The sequence below is a fragment of the Galleria mellonella genome, unplaced genomic scaffold (assembly GCF_026898425.1).
Source record: "Galleria mellonella isolate WM207_F2 unplaced genomic scaffold, CSIRO_AGI_GalMel_v1 utg38, whole genome shotgun sequence".
NCBI classification, from domain to species: domain Eukaryota; kingdom Metazoa; phylum Arthropoda; class Insecta; order Lepidoptera; family Pyralidae; genus Galleria; species Galleria mellonella.
The window spans coordinates 9,193,047-9,215,216 of NW_026442090.1; the positions used below are offsets into that span (position 1 = coordinate 9,193,047).

General features: G+C 31.6%; 1 protein-coding gene across 4 annotated transcripts in view; it reads left to right on the forward strand.

Annotated features, from left to right (window-relative positions):
* The window catches only part of LOC113522961 (gamma-aminobutyric acid type B receptor subunit 1), a 212,579-nt gene that overhangs the window by 146,837 nt on the left and 43,572 nt on the right, over positions 1–22,170 (forward strand). For all 4 annotated transcript variants that reach the window (XM_052897779.1, XM_052897777.1, XM_052897778.1 and 1 more), the window contains 3 exons: positions 2,416–3,099; positions 11,015–11,149; positions 15,764–15,934. In XM_052897779.1, coding sequence (XP_052753739.1) covers positions 2,431–3,099; positions 11,015–11,149; positions 15,764–15,934 — 975 coding nt within the window. In that variant the 5' untranslated portion in view covers positions 2,416–2,430. The remainder of the gene's footprint in view (positions 1–2,415; positions 3,100–11,014; positions 11,150–15,763; positions 15,935–22,170) is intronic.

The window sequence follows — 22,170 nt, forward strand, 5'->3', positions numbered from 1 at the left end:
ATCTACATTGAAATTGCAAACATAACATCGATACGAAACTTGACGCAATTCAACTGAAAATTAAAAGTAACACCAATATGAAATATAATGTTCTTAAATATCCGGATGTTATAGGCTGGGCCGATTTGTCTACACATTAGAATATGTACTAAAGTGAGATACCTTCAACCCTTGCTTAGTCGTTATCTATTACTTCTCTGGAGTATCAACACGTAATTTAAATATTTCGCCTAATATGATAATCAGTCAGCGTATGCCAATAGCGCAGGTATTTACTTTTTTTATAATTTTATAAAAAAAATCATATATACCGCTGCTGATGGATGGTGATACGCATGGGTTTATTAATGAAGAAAGTGAGACCAAATCTTCTGTTTGTTAGTCCAAATTTATCACTTTTCTGTTCGACTATTAAAAATTTTTCTTTCGTACAAACCTTCTCTTGATAATTTTTACTAATATTATAAATTTTAAAATGAATTTATTTGATATCACTTGACGCTTTAATAGCTTCACCAATCGCTATGAAATTTGATATACACATACTATACTCGTATGATATGGAGAAGTATATAAGTTAATTTTTATGCTGATGAATAAACATATTTTGGTCACGCGAATAAAGTCACGGTTAAAAACTAGTTACAAATACAACAATAAAGAATTAACTAAGTAGGTACGTGAAGCCGTCCTAAAGTGATGCTCTGATATATATCTGGCAAATGATTTTATTTATATACATTTATCTCACATTAATCAAAATTTCATTTAATGTCACAGTGATTATTTTTGAGATTGATTACCACCATTACAATGGAAATAAGCTACGAATCATTGACTTCTTGTTTTACTAGCTAGAGCATTTTCCAAGCCAATAATCCGGTATTTTACATCTGACAGCTAAACTCTTATTTCAGTCATTCAATCTGATATGAATGAGCAGTTTTCAGGTTATGAGAATCTAACTATTATTCTCATCTGTAGATGGAGTTACACAAAAAGAGCAAAGAATATAAAATATTAATCTAGAGCATAATATCGTATAGGTTAGTACTAAAATAACGATAAACTTACTTACTCTAATTTTTATCGAAAATTCTCGACTAAGTTTGGGACTATTCAAAAGTCTTGATCATAAGTGTATATTCACAAAATTTTCAATTGAATAATAATAATAAATAAAAATATATATAAATAATAATATTAGTAAATATTAATAAATCATTGGCGGTAGTAACTCCACATCAAGTGAACGTGTTCGTATTCGAAGGGATGTTTTTTTTATGATTTTATTAATCCATATTAGTAAGCATTGTTAGATCATCATAGAAAATTATTCACAAATGCTTCAGCCAAGCAGTGAAAGGAAGCTATTAGTTCATTCGCTCGTTTAGTATAACTCCATCTTGAATAATACCTAGTTCACTCTGCGTCGGCATATATTCGTATTATCTTCCGGAGCTCTCAGATATTATCTGGGAGCTCCGGAAGATAATTGAGATAAGTGAGATCATTTTAATAACAATTGAAAAATTATATCGATGCGTATTCTAACTTCAGACTCATTAATAGGAAAGCTTGTGTAATCAAACAATGCGCGGAAATCAAAAACACAAAGAATGACGAATAATGAACAATAATAATTTTTCACGCGCCATAATGTTCCTTTGTTTTTTTTTTTCAATAAAAAGCTTTCAATTTGCAAGGCAGTTCCAAAATTAAAAAAAACCATTTAATAGTTACCTACTTGGTAGCCATGTTTCGAAGTAAAAGGACATTCCATTTTTAAATTACAGGACAGATATGAGTTTACATAGTAATTTATCTGGCCGCAAAACACGACAGATATGGATTTTCATACAATTTTTGCCGGCCGCTGCCCGCATGTATCTGCCAGTACGGCAATTTTGATTTATCTCGAAGAAGATTGTCAAAATAATGCTCACATTTTCAAGCATGTTTGAGAAAAGTTTAGTTTTTATACTATCTTAGAATGGTGAACAAACTGACGGCCCACCTGATTGAAAGTGGTAGCCGTTGCCGATAGACGTAAACAATACCATGGACATACCACAGTATAGTGTATCGCCCATAATGTCTTTAAATTGAATTATTTTTAAAGCGGTAATTATTTTAATAATAGGTAATAATATTATAACATAGTATACAATCTCATTATGAATTTAACATATCAATTTCAATATGATGAAAATCCATAATGTTTTATCTCTTTTACCTTATATGTGTAGTTAAAATATTATTGCTAATGAAATGATCAGAGCATGATAATCATTCATGGAAAAATTTGATTAAGCATAAAAAAAAATTATATATGGAATATACTTATTTTTCTGATTGTATAAATAAAACAAAAGTTTCATAACTATAATACTAAAATACAATTTATTGTTACAGGAATGATGATGGAAAATGAGAGAGGTGACCAATGACAGCCTGTCCCCGCCGCGAGCGATGACCCTGCAACACGCCGGGGGTCGTCCGGGACCCGCGGCGGCGGGGCCCGCCCTGTGCGACGCGCCCCACAATCCACCCCTGATGCCATATTTTATAGAAAATTTCACGCTTATTAGGCTATGTCTACAATCTCTACGGGTGATATCATATTTATATCAAAATGCCAACAGCTATCTCCCGCGAGTGCGCGCGAACTTAAATTTTTCAAAGCGTCCGCTAGTCAAATTAAAAGCTGCTGTGAGTAATGTATTTAGTTTTCGAACTAGAACAGTGTACTGTGATGTTAAATCATTATTAGTGAAAACATTAGTGCAATTATTCGTTGTTGCCAAGTGGGTTGTGCTTGTGTCTGTGGGGCGAGTGCGATGGTGCGGTCGACGAGGGAGTGGGAGCAGGCGGGCGCGGGCGCTGCTGCTACTGTGGTTGAGCGGGTTTAGCCGATATAGTGAGGGTAGAAGGGACAACGATTTACACATTGGAGGAATCTTCCCTATGGAGGGCGAAGGTGGCTGGCAAGGAGGACAAGCTTGCAAGCCCGCCGCTGAGCTTGCACTGGCTGATGTAAATGCACGATCAGATTTGTTATCCGGCTTCAAATTGTTACTACACAGCAATGATAGTAAGGTAAATATATCCTATTTTTTTTTTAATATTTCTCCTGTAGTAAAGATCTAGATATTATTATAATTATTAATGAAATGATCCTTGAGATACTAGGCAAAACTTTAAACAAGAGATTCAACTAATCATCAGAGAAAGTTTGTAGAAAAGTTGTCTAAGAAAAAAACCACTTCTGATTTTGAAGCCAATCAGTTGTGCTTGTATATTATCTGTTTTTAATTTGAAGGGTAGGATAATGGAAAAATTACAGAAAGCAGAAACAAAGTCTCATTTAGCAAAATCTAAACTCATTTCTAATAAAATATATCATATATTGTCCTTGGTGCTATTCATGTCTGTATGCGATTGCCATTTTTCACCAGACCTTCAGTTGTTTTTTTTTACAATCTAATTGGTACAAAAAAAACAAATTCTTCCATAAGTTTACTGTATATAAATAAAAATATAAATAAAATCTCTTCGAAAACGTTAAATTCATAAAACTATTATAGTTTATCATAAATATTATACCTAAATAATCCACTTAAATCCAACGTTCACGTGCAAATTTAATTTACTTTGAAACTAAGTTAAACGGAATTACAACACATATAATTAGATTTAAGTAACATTAACTGTCACGGGAGGCTCGCCATGAAAACGTCAATTATAAATTTCACTCAACATAATGTGCATAACATGTCGCCGCTCGTCGTAGTGACAAGCACCTAATCCATTAAGTTTGAAAATCAAGCTGACTGCGGCCCGTAATTAACAAAAAGGGTTCGTTATCCAAAGGACCAAGTCCGCTCATAAATCTAAATGAACTAAAATCATAGGCTTATAATATTGCAACCAAGAGGGTGAACCTGACGTTCGATTCAATTATTGAGAATTTATGAATGGCTCACGGAAGAAAATTTTATTGGATAGAATTTCCGAGCCGGTCCGCGGGTAATTTCCAATTTTATCGATTTATATTCAGGGACAAATCGACGATTTCGTTCACTTTGATATTGATAACGTGGCGATTAGGGACAAAAATGCTGAGAGGGATTTGATAACATAATATAATAAGAAATAGAATGAAAAATTCAACAGATAATAAAAATAATATCTAAATAATAATAAATCCATTTTTAAATTAAATTATTTGTAACTGATTTAATTATTCATAATAATAACAATACGGGCATAACAGCGTAGATAATAATATATCTTTAAAAGAGAGTAAACGAAGAAAAACGAATTTACTTGGTTGCGACCGACGATCCCAATGAATAATTTTTATTTATAAATAGACAAAATTTCTAAAAAATATATTTTTCGTTTCTATTGGTTTTAATAAGACCCCTCGTATAATTTTTTCTTAAATATCTCCCATGCACAGACATCGTCTATTTATAATTTTATTATATTAGTGAAAAATGTGTTTTTTTTCGAATTGTCTTTATAATAAATCAGCATGTTTAGAAATAAATAAAATAATTAGTAATGTAAAGTAATGTCCCCCTATTTCAATTACAATATGCCTAAGCTACAAGTGAGTATTAGAAACATGAATATAAAATGCAATGCTGTTTGCAATAAAAATGTGCAAAAAGCAGAGATTTTCTTTTCATTTTTTGAATATTATGAGCTTTTTGGTACGAACATAGTGAACCTTTAATTTTTTAAAAAATTTTATCGAGAAAAACAAAGAAACGGCTAAATAGATTAAATTGAAACTTTGTGGGCTTTTTGTGGCTATATTAAACTGTAAAAAGCACACTTAACATTAGGAGTTTCCTCAAGATTTTCGATTTAGCGCTTTACTTTGCAAAAAATCATTCATCAAAAGCCCTATTTTTGTTGCATTTTCAAAAACATGTCAAGAAATTTTTTTTTTTTAAACAATGACTCATCCTTATATGAAATTTATTCAAGTTTCCAGAACCCACCTACAACTTTCTGTGCGATCATTAGTTGCAGGGATATTGTTAATATAAAGACAAAATGATCCTTTTTCATTCAAAGTCTTATATCTCCGCGAAAAATGATCGTATAGCGGATTTAAAAAAAGAAATTTGAAGCTGAAGAAACATGTTATCTACTTCATATAGTGATTATGTCAAAGAAAAATTTTTTTAAAAACCGTAGACGATTAAAACCCAAAAAAAAAATTATAAACTTTTTTGTCTGTGGTTTTTTTCAAATTTGCCTGAAAAAAACTGAAATGAAAAATTTTTCAAATTTACACCCAAAATCTAGACACTTACAGCTAGATTTTTCTCTATAAGTTACAGTCTATTGAAAATCACCTATAAATGTGAATATTTTTTTTTATACTTTAATTTTTTCCATTAGTGTATATTTAAAAAAACAACGTATCCCTTTCTTTAACAAAATTTCACCAAAACCTCTATTAAATTGTTTTTCCGAAAGAAATTATTATCAACCTCTTGAATAGAAAAATAAATTACGTTCATCAAAGATTTCGAAGATAGCTCGACGGCCGCACAATTTATACCATAAATTCACGGTAACATAATCTATAGATGCTGTTATTTAGAAGTTACGCATGGGTTTAATTAAACCTGCCCTACCGCGTCCTTTCATAAAGAAATATAACATCTCTAATTAAAACTTTACGTCGTTGAGTAATGTATGGATATTTATAATCGTAAGACAAATTATTGCTGCATAGAAGACAGCGGAAATACAATGCTTAGCGAATTAGATATAATAGTCTCCATACCGTGATTAAAATATGCTGAATAATATTTTATCTATTGTAATATCTCGTATCTCTTTACGATTTAGCAACATATGCACCTGTGTAAGTCAAGCCGGCAAATTAACTGTACATAAACCTGATCAGCTCACGCTTGACAAGGAGAGCAATAGACTAAAGGACACATCTATGTATTCGTATATCGACTGAAACTGTCATAATATTATTTCCCGTGTACACGTAAAAATGCCTAAAATGTCCGGGTTTCTCGTCTTAGCAAACGGAAACAGTCCCACGTCCGCTGTGTTAAAATGTTCAAAGAATATCCAGTCAATATTGCGTCCTTGTGAACGGAAATAGTTTGTAGTGTATGGAAGATGAAGTTTACGGGGTGTACTGTAAAGGATAATCTAGACCATTAAATAATAAATTCCTTTACAAAGATACGCAACAAGGGATTAGTTCGTCATTTTTGTTTCAGGACATGTTAGATATATCTGATATTTAACGCACGTCTAGATAAGATCTAAGTGTTTGATTGTATTGACCCACAAGATGCAGTTATTAATCAGAGATTTAGGAAAACAATGATTTTTTTAAATACTAAAATACTCCTATATGATAAATTAAAATGATATATGCTAGCATTCATAAAAGTCACAGACATATTACTGATATGATTTGAAATATGGCAACAGCAAACATTATATTTTTTGGTAAATATACCTTCGTTTTAAATGAAAATACAAGTCCCATTATATTTATGTTATATTTATAATGGTATTATGTTATGACATATTTATATTTTTAAATAATATTATGTTACATCAGTGCGCTAAGAGAATTGTCCACGATCCGAAATTCACAAACGGCATTGAGCTCCTAATTCTAGACAAGTCTGTCTCCCTTTGTGTATTCTACCATTTGTATAATGGAGTCTATTTTAATGAATCGTTTGAGAAAATGCTTATGCCGTATCACTTATTCTTCTGTTATCATATTAGTTATCAACAAGGAAATCATCCTCATACGCTAGAACCTTAGATTATATATGAAAGAGCGTCTCCATACAAAATGCTTCTCTAAAAACAGGTAAACTTTTTATTTTATGGGTGCACAAATCGGGTTATCAATATGTATACATAATAAATATTAAATATGCGGGAGAAATATACTTTATAAGTTTAAATTTAAAATTTAAAACAATACAAAATTCTTACTAATATATTTGAAAGAATAAGGTAAACGGTGCATAATATTATTAAATTTAACTAATTCTTTTATTTTCATTAATTAATTGAATAAGAATTGATTTCAAATATGTCTTCCTTATCAAAATAATTGAAAGTAGCTTTCATTTTAATCAATACATGTATTTGATCACCCACAACACCAGCGGCATTTTTAATATAATAAATACTGCTGCTGGAAGTTATTCCAAAGAATGGTTGTGCGTGGAAGAAATGAAAAACGCACGGTGGAAGACCGCCACTCGTCCAGATGATTGGGATGAAACTTTAATGGTGAAAATCAGCAGCAGGTATCAATCCGAACAATTCCTCAGAACACTCCCCATGATAAATTCGGTAGAAGATGCACAGAGATGCAACATCTCTGCGCAGTTTCAATGGGTCAAGCCGGACAGTAAGGCGTTGACTATCGATAATTCGAGCCGCCCGACTTTGAATGCGGTTAACGGAAGGAGTTGGTACTGTGGCGCTCCTGCCCACAGGTGAGAGTATTCCATATGCGGCCTGACTTGGGCTTTATATAATTTCAATGAAATATCGTCTCACCCTATTGAGCACTCCTAACTTTTTGGAAGCTATCTTAGCCTTCTCCTCCAGATGACCGCAAAACTGGACGTTGCAAGATATATCAACGCCCAGAATTCCTAGACTCGACTTTTTATCAAGGGAAGTGCCCTGAAAGTGAGGAGATACGACAAACGGCGTCTTTTTTGCGGTAAACGCGCAGACTTGTGTCTTTTTAAATAATATATACATATTTATATGGAATCAGAAAATAACTAGCAAATCGAATTTAAAAAATGGATCTGCAGGCCTACTCTTGAATCTAATATCAGTATCAATCCAATCTAATGTCAATGACAATTTTATACTGCACTCATGAAACAATAAATAATAATCATATAAAATTGGGATCAGTTTGTAAAAGTTTGCATTGACAAGTTACAGTACATAATTGTTATATATATATAACAATTATGTCCAAAAAATGTGTAAATTCCAATAACGATCTATTGGAATTTATTTAAAGAGTAACTTACTTATCTACGGTCCTTAACTCTATTATAAGTCATGTTATTGAAACTACTTCAGAAAAAAAAGTATGAGATTCTCGATTTACAAGTCTTCATCATCTTCCTACCCTTATCCCAATTATTATTTGGGGTCGGCATAATATGGTTTTATCCATATTACAAAAAGATTTGGCTTTTAATTTTACGACCGGCCATCTGCCTGACGTCAACCCTCTTTAGGAATGCATTTGTTGGTGGTTTCCACCACCTGCGGTATGGAGAAAAGGATTGAGGAAAAAAGGAACGGAACGTTGGGAATGTGTAAAGGAAATTGGTAAATGAGAAGAATAAGGAACTTATGTGGGAAAGGAAAGGGGGGACACTGCAGTTGTGGAAAGACCTGGGATACTGCAGCGGTTCAGGAGACCGGGGTCGCATACCCGTATGCCCTAAATCTAAAATATAGAATCGGACAGATTTCTAGAGAAGAACGCCTCTGACGCAAGTTGATTTGCAAATATTTGTATATTTTCAAAACTTCTCTTCGAAAAAGGAGGAAGTTATCAATTCGGTTGTATTCTTATTATATTTGTTATCTCAGAACTCCATCGTTTAGAAACTCTTTTAGAAAATTATTTTTTATCTAAAAGGATACATACTTTTAGATTAGTTCAATATATCATCAAAATCGATGGTTTTGCCACAATTAAGGTGGATATTTCTTTTGTAGAGCAAAATCTCATATTATTTATATGTATATTATCTGATATTTTTATCAGTTCACATTTAAAGTTGACATTTTTTAAACAAATTTAAAATTAACTATACTATTGTATACTAAAAACTATTGTATATTAACTATACTATTGTATATAATAAAAAGTGACTAAGCCTTTTATATTAATTTCATTTATTTAAACATTTTCAATTATATTATGAAAGTTTACTCCTAAAATAAATTAGGCAAATTGTATTCAAACTTCACATTAATTGTAACGGGTCACGTTTTAATCAACTCAACACCAGTATAAATCAACATTATTTGCATAGTCCTAATTAGTCCTTTTTTTCCAACAAATTTTACTCTGGTTGTCATGAAAAATGGCACACCTTTTTATCATAACGGTAGAGTCCAATTCAGAATACGTATATGAAATGTACAGGTAAAATATAGCTTTTATTTTGAAAAAAAAATGTTTGTAATATTTTTAAGCGACGACTGCCACTTTCCATCAGGTGGGCCGCCATCGTGATTGCCATTTCAATTCTATATTTTTTGTTACTGTCACTATGTCAATTCTAAAACGACTTTATTATAAATATTGCAATTTATAGAATGTTAATTTAAATATTATTTTATCAAGATGTAAGAACAAAATCTTGAATTAATTGTTGGCATTTTATTTCTGACCATAGACATACCAAAATACATGAACGTGTCAAATAAAGAGACCGTTATTATTATTTATAATATTTAATATATATAATATGTTCTGTAGGGTAATAGGTTTTCATAGTAATTTAACTACGTAATCCTAACTTTACATGTATATGATATATTCTTTGGCAATATAAAGGTTGTAAACCTCTTAGTAATAAAGAGAAACGAAGCACATGTATTCACAGTTCATTTAATTTAGATATCATACCTTTAAATCATATATTTACTTATTTTACCTCGTATATGACATATAACAAATAATATAACATAAATGCCCAACTTCTGTTAATCCATTGACGCTTATTTAACTATAGCTTCTTTAAGACTTCCATCAACAATAATTGTGATATATTTTATATAATGACCACATGGTTTAGTATACTTGTTCACTCTTGATATGTCCGGGAGCTTAGCTCTGTTCAACGGTTGGATAAGAAGTGTCTCCCCATCCAAATAACAATCTTTTATATCTACAGGGCCGAATTCGAGTAAACAAGTCAGCGACACCACGTGTTTTTACAATCTTATTACTTTTTATTTAAATATCATTATAATAAATAATTAAAAAATCAATTAAATTAAAAATTAATCAAAAATATAAATTAGTATTTTATATACAGTACAAAAATATTTTTTTTACAAAATTTGGTATAATAACAATTTTAATATTTTAATATATTTAAAGTAGTTAGTTTGATTTTTATTAATAAATATAGGAACACATTTTGACATAAAATGTTTAAGAAAATTAATATAATTTAAAATAAATATCTAACAAACGCATGATCGTTGCATAGTGTCCCAGGTATACATCCATGAAGTTATCCCTGTTCATACTGATTTTTCAACCATCACGGACAGAAGATTGAATTCTGCACTCTGTGTTAGTAGTATCAATTATATTCAGGAACCAGAGGTGCACCAGACTTTTTTATGAATGAAATGGAAGATTATGCTTAAATGGAGTAACGGAGTATTGGTTAATATACAGTCACAGAGTACTTAGTGAATGAGAATAGGTGAAGAGGAATTCAGGTCAGTTGGCCTATCGTGACGAGTATACGAGAAATGAACCATGATAATGTTTTTTTTTTTTTATATATATATATACTACTATGGTGGCAAGCATATTGCCCTTCTGATGATAAACGGAGTTACTATAGCCTATAGACACCTGTAATACCAAGTTTGTTACGCGTACGTTGCCGATTCTTAAGAAACCTTAATACACTCTTTTTGAAGAATCCCATGCTGTAGTTTCTAGGAAAAGTGTCGACAGGAAAATTATTCCACAGCCTGCGTGTTCGCGGGATATCCAAGATGATGGTGTAGGTATATTAGAGAGAAAGTATATTTCCTGAAACAGAAGCCGTCCATCCTCGTTACTAACAACAACCTTCACCTCCACACCAAAAGTTATCACGGTGCCATTTCAATATACTATGTTTTTTTTTTTTTTCATTTGTACATTACAAATCAATGTATTTATAAGCATGCTACATACAATATTTTTTATTTGCAGTGCGAACCAGGACTGGGCGCGAGTGTCATGTATAATCTACTTTATAATCCACCTCAAAAGTTGCTACTACTGGCTGGTTGCTCAACTGTATGCACAACTGTTGCCGAAGCAGCAAAAATGTGGAATCTTATGGTTGTAAGTATTCTTATCTTTTCTTGAAAACCTATTAATATGTCACTACTGAGCTCGGGTCTCTTTAAAGGTTCTAGTCTATTATTACCATCCTAACTAGGCAACATGGCAATGAGCAAATTGTCTAGTACTTAAAAAAACGTAATGCTTTATTTTATTAATACAACACACAAAAGAATGAAAACGAGTGATGACAAGTTGTTTTCTTATTTAATATATTATATATTAATTATCAAAAATTTTAACCACTATAACTATGGCATATACTAGAACTGTTGCTACTTACTAAAGTGACTAAATAAATAAAATATCAATAGTATAAAAGAAAACCTTAACAAATATCTATACCGAGCTGCCTAATAAGCGTGGTAGTCTAATATTTTCTTCTTACGGGAAGAGCCTTGCCCCCGAAAGTAGAAAGTTAACATTATATTTAAGCTTTATTTAACCCTTTGTAAGACTGCAAGTATTACAAATGTGACAGTTTGTGAAAATGAGGAATGATGAAATAACATAATACAACAATAACATAATAAAATAGTAAACAAGATGATGGCCTAGGACATAGTGGTGGACGTAGTAACCATGACATGTGGATATCAAAAGCATCATGAACATCACAAAATACTGTTGTGATTTTAGTTAATTACGTAGTCAACCTAAATGCTGGAGAGACTTCAATCAAATTTTGTACGTACATGGTAACATAAATTAACACAATCTATTTTTGATACTGACTTATGCGGGCAAAACAACGAGATACAAGTGTTATAGATTTGTTCATAATGCTATAAATAGAATGAATTTCTACAATACAAATACATAATTATACTCGGTATATTATTATACCAGACTGTAGGTAATGTCGGTATAATATCCTGTCAGTTGACTATGAACAATATGTGTATAATAACAGCAAATTCAACTTGATATAGCTGTTACTTCAATTATATTTGCTATATAATGGCATAGTCCTGACTCAGAATTAGCCCTGTTACGTTTATTCTGGCCATACACAGCCATAAAATGGTAATTAACTCGTCACCCGTAACAAACACAAGTTTAGATACAAGATTACTACAACTATTATTATTTTGACATGCCATCAAAATCCTCTTACTAAAACAATGCTAATTAAATTTTCCTACTATCAAATAATACTTTGGATAATAGGTACTTTCATATACGACTTGGAATAGCAATGAAGATGGCAGCCCATTTCTTGGAAAGCGGTAACCGTCACCTATAGACTTAAATAGCACCATATATGTAGCAAAATACGCTATGGCAGCCATGATATTCCTCATACGGTGCCATTTATATGTTCTAAATTATGTGTTATGTCTGTAAGTACCAAACAATTTTATTGATAACAAAACGACAAATAAAATTCTGTTGATAGAAGATTCTCAATGTTACTTTATTTTTTATATGAATATATTAAGCGTTATCTCCGCACCGATTTGCATTACTTTCTTTGTAATCAATACGGTTTACTGCCGTGTTATTTTTAACAATCAGACTTATCACTTCACTTAATCATTGTTATGCGGATGACAGCACCGGGGATGCCCTTTATACGGGTCGTACCAATGTCTCCCGTTCCATCGTGGAGAACAATCGTGAACAGCTTGTGTCTGAAATCGAGAGAACACTAACTGGAGTCTCTGATTGGAGACGACAAAACTTGGTCCAATTTAACCCCTCTAAGACACAAGCTTGCGCGTTCACCGCTAAGAAAACCCCATTTGCTGTGGCCCCACAGTTCCAAGGCACGTCTCTTAACATCTCTAAAAGCATTGGGATCCTTGGTGTCGACATCTCTAGTGACGTACAGTTCCGTGGCTACCTCGAAGATAAGGTGAAGCTGGCATCCAAAAAACTCGGTGTGCTCAATAGAGCGAAGCATTACTTCACGCCGGATCAGCGATTAATGCTTTACAAATCGCAAATCCGGCCCCGTATTGCTGTCACTTATGGGCGGGAGCACCTAGATACCAGCTTGAACCCTTCGACTCAGTGCAACGAAAAAAATTGTCGATGATCCCATGCTTGCAAGCGGTTTTTAAGTCTTAGGAGAGATTTTTTTTGTTCTACCGCTTATACAACGGATTGTGCTCAGAGGAATTATTCAATATGAATTTATCATCGTTTTCGACAGGGATTTTTTTAAAAATTAAGCTTTCTCCCACGAACACTCAGGTTATGGAATGAGCTCCCTGCCGATCCCGAGAGATATGGGGTTCTTCAAAAGGGGGTAAAGAGGTTTTTTCAGGGTCGGCAACGCGCGCGTAATACCTCTGGTATTGCAGGCGTTCATAGGCTACGGTAACCGCTTACCATCAGGTGGGCCGTATGCTTGTTTGCCACCACAGTGGTATAAAAAAAAAATCATTTCTAATTTTGAAGTCGAGTTTTTTGTAGAATAAAATATAATTTAATTTTTAAATTTTTAAAAATTAAGCATTTTAATGTGATGAAATCTTAGAGAAGTCATGGAAACATACTCGTCTCTCATAATGATGAAGACGAATTTATACTATCAAACTTAGATCAGCTAAACCCTAACAACATTCTACCTCGTCATAGAGTCAGAATAGTTAGAATCATTTATTAGAATTTTTAATAATATGTCAATTTATGTTATTTACTATTCAAGTCTATAAGCATCGATTACTACTTTCCATCAAGTGGGCCATCAGTTTGTTTGGCATTCTAAGTTGCATAAAAAAATTCAAAACAACGCATGAAAGATACCAGCGAAGCCATACAACATATAACTAAGTATATTTAATACACATTTATCTTGCTAATAGCGTACTTCGAAGTTATTGGAAGGTAGCGTGATACTTGCAATACGACTAATAAAATGTAGGCGTAGGAAGTACGCTGGCCATCAGTGTTGCTAATGTAACCGTACCATAAACGATCCTCGTTTCATGACATACTTACGTAATGGACAATTTACTGTTGTGTCAGTACTTATAGCTATTGTAGATTTACTTTAACAGCCCATTAATGTCCCACTGCTGGGTTCTCCATATGAGGAAGATATAGCCTATTTTACCGCGCTTGTCAGGCTGCTTGGAATCGCTTTCACTGATGTATCACAATTTCCTTCCTTAATCAACTTTTATGACGTCCATGAGATTAAAAGTTGTGGTAACACATTGTATTACTAATTAAATTACAACAAGGATAATATATGTAAATTTATTTGTGCTGCTTAATTATATATTAACTTCCTAGGCAACTTCAAAAAGCAGAACATGTTCAACGTGATGATATTTTATATATGTGTATGTATATCTACCTATCTTTAGCTAATATTGCCACAACTGAAATAGATATTTCAAAATACTCATCAAAGGTCAAATATCTTCAAATATGAATATATCAGGATAAATAACATAATATATAAATTATTGTAAGAATTTACACTTGTAAAACCTTTTTCAATATTTTATTTCTATACTAGCTTTTTGCCTATTATTTTTTACGGGGGATTTCAGAAATAGAAAACTAATAAAAGATCACTTTTAGATGGTTTAACAAGTTAAAACATACACCATTTTTAAGTTAGTTAGTTCTTCAGAAATACAACTGTGAAAAGCATATTCAAATTATTGCTGTAATTTTTGTGATATCGGAACAAACATATAGATAGACAAACAAACAAAATTTCTAAAACATGTTGTTTGGGCTTCTATTGGTCTTATTTAAACCACTCACATCAATTTTTCTTAAATATCTCCCATGTAAAAACATCATCTTGTTAAAATTTTATTAGTAAGATTTATAATCTAATACAATTTATGTTTCTAGAAATATATTTTAGTGATTTGTAAATTACAGCACCAATAGTCGAAATTTGAACGAATTTCAGTAGAGAGAATGTCCACTAAATTTCTCAGCGCTTAGGCCTCGCTACAAATTTGAAACAAATATTCACAAAATGTCAAACACAAAACTGCACAGAATTAATTTTCAGTTTATCACTAGAGCTCATTTTACAGACATAATTATATTCGAAATTTACTGGTTATGTTGTTACTTCTTGATGGCACGTCATTATATCGACCATATATCTAATATTATTCATTTATTCATCTTCAGGCGAAATACGCTTGAATATGAAGTTTCGTAACCGGCCGCATGTATAAATAATAAGAATATTTTTAACAAACAAAACAAATAAAGCACATATATATATAATATTATATAATCGACATAATTATAAATTAACTGCAACCCGCTATTTGGCCTCGTAATTTGATCACATAGTAAAGTCACAGTTGAAAGCAAAAAAAGTAATTAGACGTGTTAAGTCAAGATATGTTCCACCTGTGTACGAAATTTTATTGAAATCTATTCAGTGGTATAAGTATCATTGAGTATCGAATATCTCAACGTCTCTAATATCCAAACATCTTCATAAAATATATTACAATAACATCACAGTCCTTATCAATAGCAATCCAATAAAGGTACCAAGAACAATCCAGTGTATTCTGTGATATCCCTACCTATAGGCGACGTTTTATTCTTCTTCAATAGAGCTTGTTTCATACCAATTTGCATAAAAAGTTATACATATATTTTCATTTTTATGTCCAGTTATGCTACGGTGCGTCATCGCCGGCCTTGTCGGACCGCGCCCGCTTTCCCACTCTATTCCGGACTCACCCGTCAGCTACAGTGCATAACCCCACGAGAATCAAACTTATGCAGAAGTTCGGTTGGTCACGTATAGCTATTTTGCAGCAGGCTGAAGAAGTATTTATTTCTGTAAGTACCAGTATACATAATATTCATAAGAATCTTACAATAAACTCTGCAATAAGTAGTGTTATTATTGTCTTCTTTCAAATTAGTAATTTATTTAGAAAGAGCTAAAATATTTTTTTAACATTATTAGACGTTTAACGTTTCTAGAAACTAATGGTTTTTATTAGTGATGAAAGTCGAATAATAACTTAGTCTACACTAACAATTTTTCTTAATGAATGTAAATGAAATAGTGACCTCGCCTAACTATTAGTATACATTAGCAGAACATCAGTGACGGATAACAGATGAGGATGAAAGCAGGTTAGCTAGCCCATCGAGACGAATTCAACAAAAATTTACCACGACAGTTTCCAGTGTAATCGCGTGGAAGTCAACCTGATATGGTGTATTGCTAGCAATGGGGCAATTAGGCCTCTCTATTAACAATCCCTTTCCCTCTGACGATTTACGCTGGTAAGATCATCGTCATTTCATATTAGCCATTAACTGTCCACTATTGAACGTAGACCTACTCCATAAAGGATATTTTTTTTATAATGGATGATAATGGAATAGCAATCCCGCCTGCGCTAACAATATACGCTGGCGGGGCACCAGTGATGACAGATGAGAATGAAAAGGCAGGTCAGTTAACCCATCGTGACCAATACACCTGGCATTGCCAGCAATGAGACTGGTAGTCCGCATTACTAACAATCCCTCCCACCGCAGTTAACTTTGGTGATGTTTTAAGAGGAACGCTGCTACCCATCCCTTGATCGTTAAGATCCCTTAATCCATCTCATAGGAAAAAAAGGGTTAGTTCGACCTATGACGAGATCACGCGGCATAGAAAAACCTACCCAACGAGCGGCGGCAGCAGTAACGCTGGTAGGATTCCTCTCATAAAATATAATAGGAGACATCGAAGACAGATCAGTTTCCAATTGACCACAATTATTTCCATTGGAAAATACATGGAGGTCGATCTGACAGAATATATCGCTAATAATGGAATCTCTAATTTCCATTACCTACAGTCACCTCTAACCGATGTGGTAGTAGGTATACTAAAGCAATATATAACATCAACATCATAAATTAATTACGTCTCGAGGCAGACTGCAAGTACGATCTAAAAAGCACATGAGCTTTCAGTTTGAACATGTTTCAAATTCCGACAAGGACTATTAATATGTTCATATACTGAACTTTTCCATCGAAAAAGAAAGTATTCTATACCTATACGTATACATTTTATTATATTACAGCAATAATTTATACTACACCTTTCAAAACGTATCTTCTGTCGTTTTTCGTGTGTAAAGTCAATCTTTACATAAACAAAAATTAAAAAAAAAAGTGCGGGAAGCAGAAATAAAAATAAAAATATTAACATGTTACAGCTAAAGACAATTAATTATTGTTCTGCTTATTTAATTAATTTTACATTCTAGCTTTATTAATTGCATGCAAATATCAAAGTTCAATACATAAAAGTCAATACATTTTAATTCTATATTTGAATACATGTTTTTAACACAAAAAAAATCGTGCACAGCTTATACATATATTATTCGTAACAAATTTGTCAAGTTATATTGAATTTAAAAACAGCCCAGTATTTAAAATAGCAAGAGGTCTTATTAGAAATGCAAATGAAATAAAAGGAAATGTATAATTAATAATTTCCTTTCAGCATAATCTAAACATATATAAAAATTATGTAAATATTACTACGACTATTAACAATTGCAGTAACTTAAATATATGTAAACATTGAAACATATATTTTATAGTTATAATATAAAGTACTCTATATTTATTACTATGAAGAAGGAGATTCACGGCCTAGGATTGCTGAATCATAGAATTAGAGTTCTCGCATGCAGTTTGATAGGTGATTTTCCTCGGTGTAAAATATAATTGTTTTTAGTCTTTCGCGTTACATGATTTATAGTTTATAAGAGACGGAAAGCAACACAATCATTTAAATTCACTATGATAATTTTCTAAATTGCCTCGATGTTTCGATTACACTAGCCGTGGTCATGATTAAACTGATGTACGGATGTCATACCTAGTCGAACATCGAGAAAAGATTAGATAAATTATCATAGTTTACCTAAATAATCCCATTAATTCCCGCCTTTTATAAACCATAAATGTAATTAAGTACATAAATCATTACAATAAGAAGGCCTTATGTAAATAGACACTTCACTTACAATAAATCATTCCAAAATAATGATACAATAAAACAATTATGCTTTTCAATTTGTTCAGCTATAACTCATCTTATAAGCAAACAACCTCAAAGATTGTTCCACGAAGTTTGCTAAAGAAATAAGAGAGTAATTGCTACAGCGTCGGCGAATCACTGTAGTAAGCTATGCGTCACTTCACCTCCCGTGTCTGCCGGCCAAATACGTTTGTACTTTATTGCCGAATGCCAGGCAATTCATTCAATTGATATTCACGAGTATTTCACTTCCCAGATTCGTCTTTATTTTATATTCTGTATATAAAATAATACAATAATAAATTTATATACAAAATAGAAAACCAAACGCCACTTTGAATAGTGGTTTGAAACAAACAGATTGCCAATAAGAAGAAATGAAAAAGTGAGAAATGTATAGACATTTTATCTATCTTTAATGAAATAAGATCTAAAATAAATCGACATATTAGGAGTATCCATAGCAACGTGTAGCAACGTCTGTATTATCTGCCAATTATCGAAAATAATTTTTTTTTCAATATTTCTGAACAATCATTTACAAATTAATTTCACAATGAATTCCAGTATAAATCATAAGAATTTTCTATATAAATCTATAACTAAATATTTTGCAACTATTACACTTTTAAAATTTTCATTCCATTCCATTTACATTTTTACCTTCAAAATTAATAATTTACTAATTCGCGTGAATTTTTGTGGAAAAACCTCAAACTATAGATAAATAAATAAATATAACCTAATAATTTCCAGACGTTTTTCACCTGTCGCAAATACTCGTAGATTAAAATCATTATTTTGCTTTTAAATCATAAAAACTTCACAGACGCATTAACTAGTCTTCTTCATTGCGTATCAAATTAAAATTTTCAACTATTTCTTCGGCGTTGCAAATTTAATTATTATAAACAATAGCATGAAAATGCTTACTCTCTGCGTTGAATTTACAAGCGCTACAAAATTTAAATGTTATGTAACAGCCGTGAAAATTGTATTCAATACTGTGTCTAGTATGATAATTTATAAGCCATACTGTCTACTATACATACAATTTACCTATACCACAAATAGAACATATAAGAGAGGAGAAACACAATATGATTCGATGTTCGTTTGTTCAAGATCGCTGCACAAATCTCTTCGTGTACCACATGTTATCTTAACGTTACATTAACTTTCTATAATTCAACCTGTGGAGTTTGAACTTGGTATTAAATACAATGATATTGTTCAACAGATATGTCGGGACTATAGATAACACTGGAATCATTGCGTGACTAAAGTCGTTCGATGAGCAGTTACGTATCTACTTACTAGCATCGAGTGTACTATGACACGCCAAGCGCTTTGTCAGCAGATTGACAAACGGTCTTCGTGATTGGCCTTCGACGAATCGACAATTTCGATTTCTCTGTATTGGAAAGCAGTCAAGCGAGTTATCGGACCTTAACAAGATCCTTTATTTACAAAGCGGTATAGCTAAATTGATATGAGAAATATTGTAGGTTCAAGGGAATATTGACGACTATTCTGAAATGTCATTGTGTAATCGTGGTTAAGTTGGAACACTAATTTCACTAATACTATACTAAAGATATAGTTTGTTATTTCACAATTAGAATTATATTTTTCTTTTCTAAGTAAAATACGCATATATCATAATAATTCAAAGAATAACAGTGCATAATGGCATGGTACCATGATAGTCGCACTACATCCTGATTACCATAACGCTGTCCATATCAATAAGTGACGGTTACTGTTTTCTATCCTGTGGTTTATCACCTACAAAAAAGAAGGAAATTCGTGGTTTCCTCATTATTTTGCGTGTGTGTATTTGATATCATGATTACACGCCTGATTGATTTAAGTATCACCTGTGTTAGTCTCATACATATTTTATTGAACTAAATACAGTGTTTATGTAAGAAAATCTCAAAGTATTTTCTAGTATTTTACGTCAAAAATACCTCAATGTTTGAAAGCATAAATCACTACATAATATATTTTTGTGCTAATAGTTACTGAGTGAGCGATAAAAAGGATTATTCTGTGTATACCTACCTGCTCGTAGATAAATTTCTACCAGACAATATGCGAAATAAGATAATTCAACCAAAAAATAATCTGGACAGACATATTTGTGATTGCATTGAGTATTATATTCCGAAGAATAACATAATTAAAAATATATATATATATATATATATATATATATATATATATATTAAAAATGTCACTAAATTTAGATTAAATTTCATCATATTTGGTGAAAGTTAAAGCAAGTTAAACTATTTACTCCGCAAAATATAAAATTAAAAAATGTATCTTATAAAATTAATATAAGACCAACACGGTACACTCCTTGTCGTTCTCAACCTTATTGATTGCATCAACATTTTTTAATGGATAAAAATGGAATGGTAAATCCGCCCGCGCTAACGGTATATACTGATGAGGCACCAGTGAGATATGACAGGTGAGAATAAAAAAGCAAGTCGGTTAGCCCATCATGACAAATACACCTAAAATACAGCACCATGGTATCTAGGTTATATTGCTAGCAATGGAACTGATAGTCCGCATTACTAACAATCCCTTTCCCCCTATATCAACGCTTGCCAATATTTAGAATTAGCAAAGTGCCTATTCGCGTAGCATTACTAGAAAAATACAGCTAAAATTATTCTTTTACGAACAAAAGGAAATCTTTTGAAAATATAAAAAAAAAACTTATATAGCTAAATTCCCGATTATCGTGCTTCCTTAAATTAATATATAACAAAGATCAATATCTTGATTGAAGACGAAAAAATAACAGATTAATCATATTTAATATAACCATACGTACAGTGCCACTACTGTGTTAAAATTGATGGCCACTCTCTTTATTAATTAAACGGTCAACTCTCTAGAAAAAAAAAGATTTTTTTTGTAATTACCCAAATACCTAAAATTAAGCTTGCATTTTTTGTGCAATATCTTCAATAAATAGAAAATATTCACTTACAAATATTGTTGTCCCATATCTTTATATCGGAATTAAAATTTTTAAAAACATACTTGACATATAGACAGCAAATATTGTGAGTAGATTGACACAAAAAAAATTATGTGTGTTTAACTTTTAATGAATACTCAACAAAATGTGGACACGTCAATGGAACTCTGACTACATCATCAACAGCTGAATAAAGCCTGTAAGTACCTCGTTAGAGATTGTAGTCGTGAACATATTCATTTTTATTTTCTTTATAAAAATATTATCTACAGGTAAAATAAAAAAAAATATACAAATAATTATATTAATATGTTCCATCTGTATACCAAATATCATTTAAATGCACTGAGCTGTTTAAGCCGTGTTGGAATAAAAGATATCTAAAATTGGTCTTTTAATAACAAAATTCAAGTATTAAACCTCATTTAACTAAATGAAATTTAAACTAAAATTACTCATATATTGTGTACTTTATGTACAATACTGAAAATATTCTAGTGTCTTTACATTATCAATGTTAAAGTTTTACTTAATGTTATTAATTAATTTAAAAATTTCTTAATGTTATACCATTACTTAATGTATGGTTAGCTTGTAAAAATAAAACACGAATATACCAAATAACACACCCCACGTTTTTATTTTCTCCGAAATATATTTACATATTTATAAAACGCTATGATCAAAAATGAAGTTATAGAGTTATGGAAAATAAACGAAACCTACGTATATTTCTACAGAATAAATCTCATTGTGGATTTGCATATCGGCTCTATATATCGCATCAAACATGTACCTACAGCCAAAAGAGGAATGTATCTACATAAAACCGATAATGGTTCTCTATTCTTACAAATACTCAAATCGACTAAATTTTTTACTTTAATAATCCTAAATTTCTGTATTTTTTATTAATTTATTTCAAAACTTTAAAATTATTATGTTCAATTTATAGAATAAATTATTATTATTATATTAATTAAGCAAAATTATATCAGTTAACTTAAT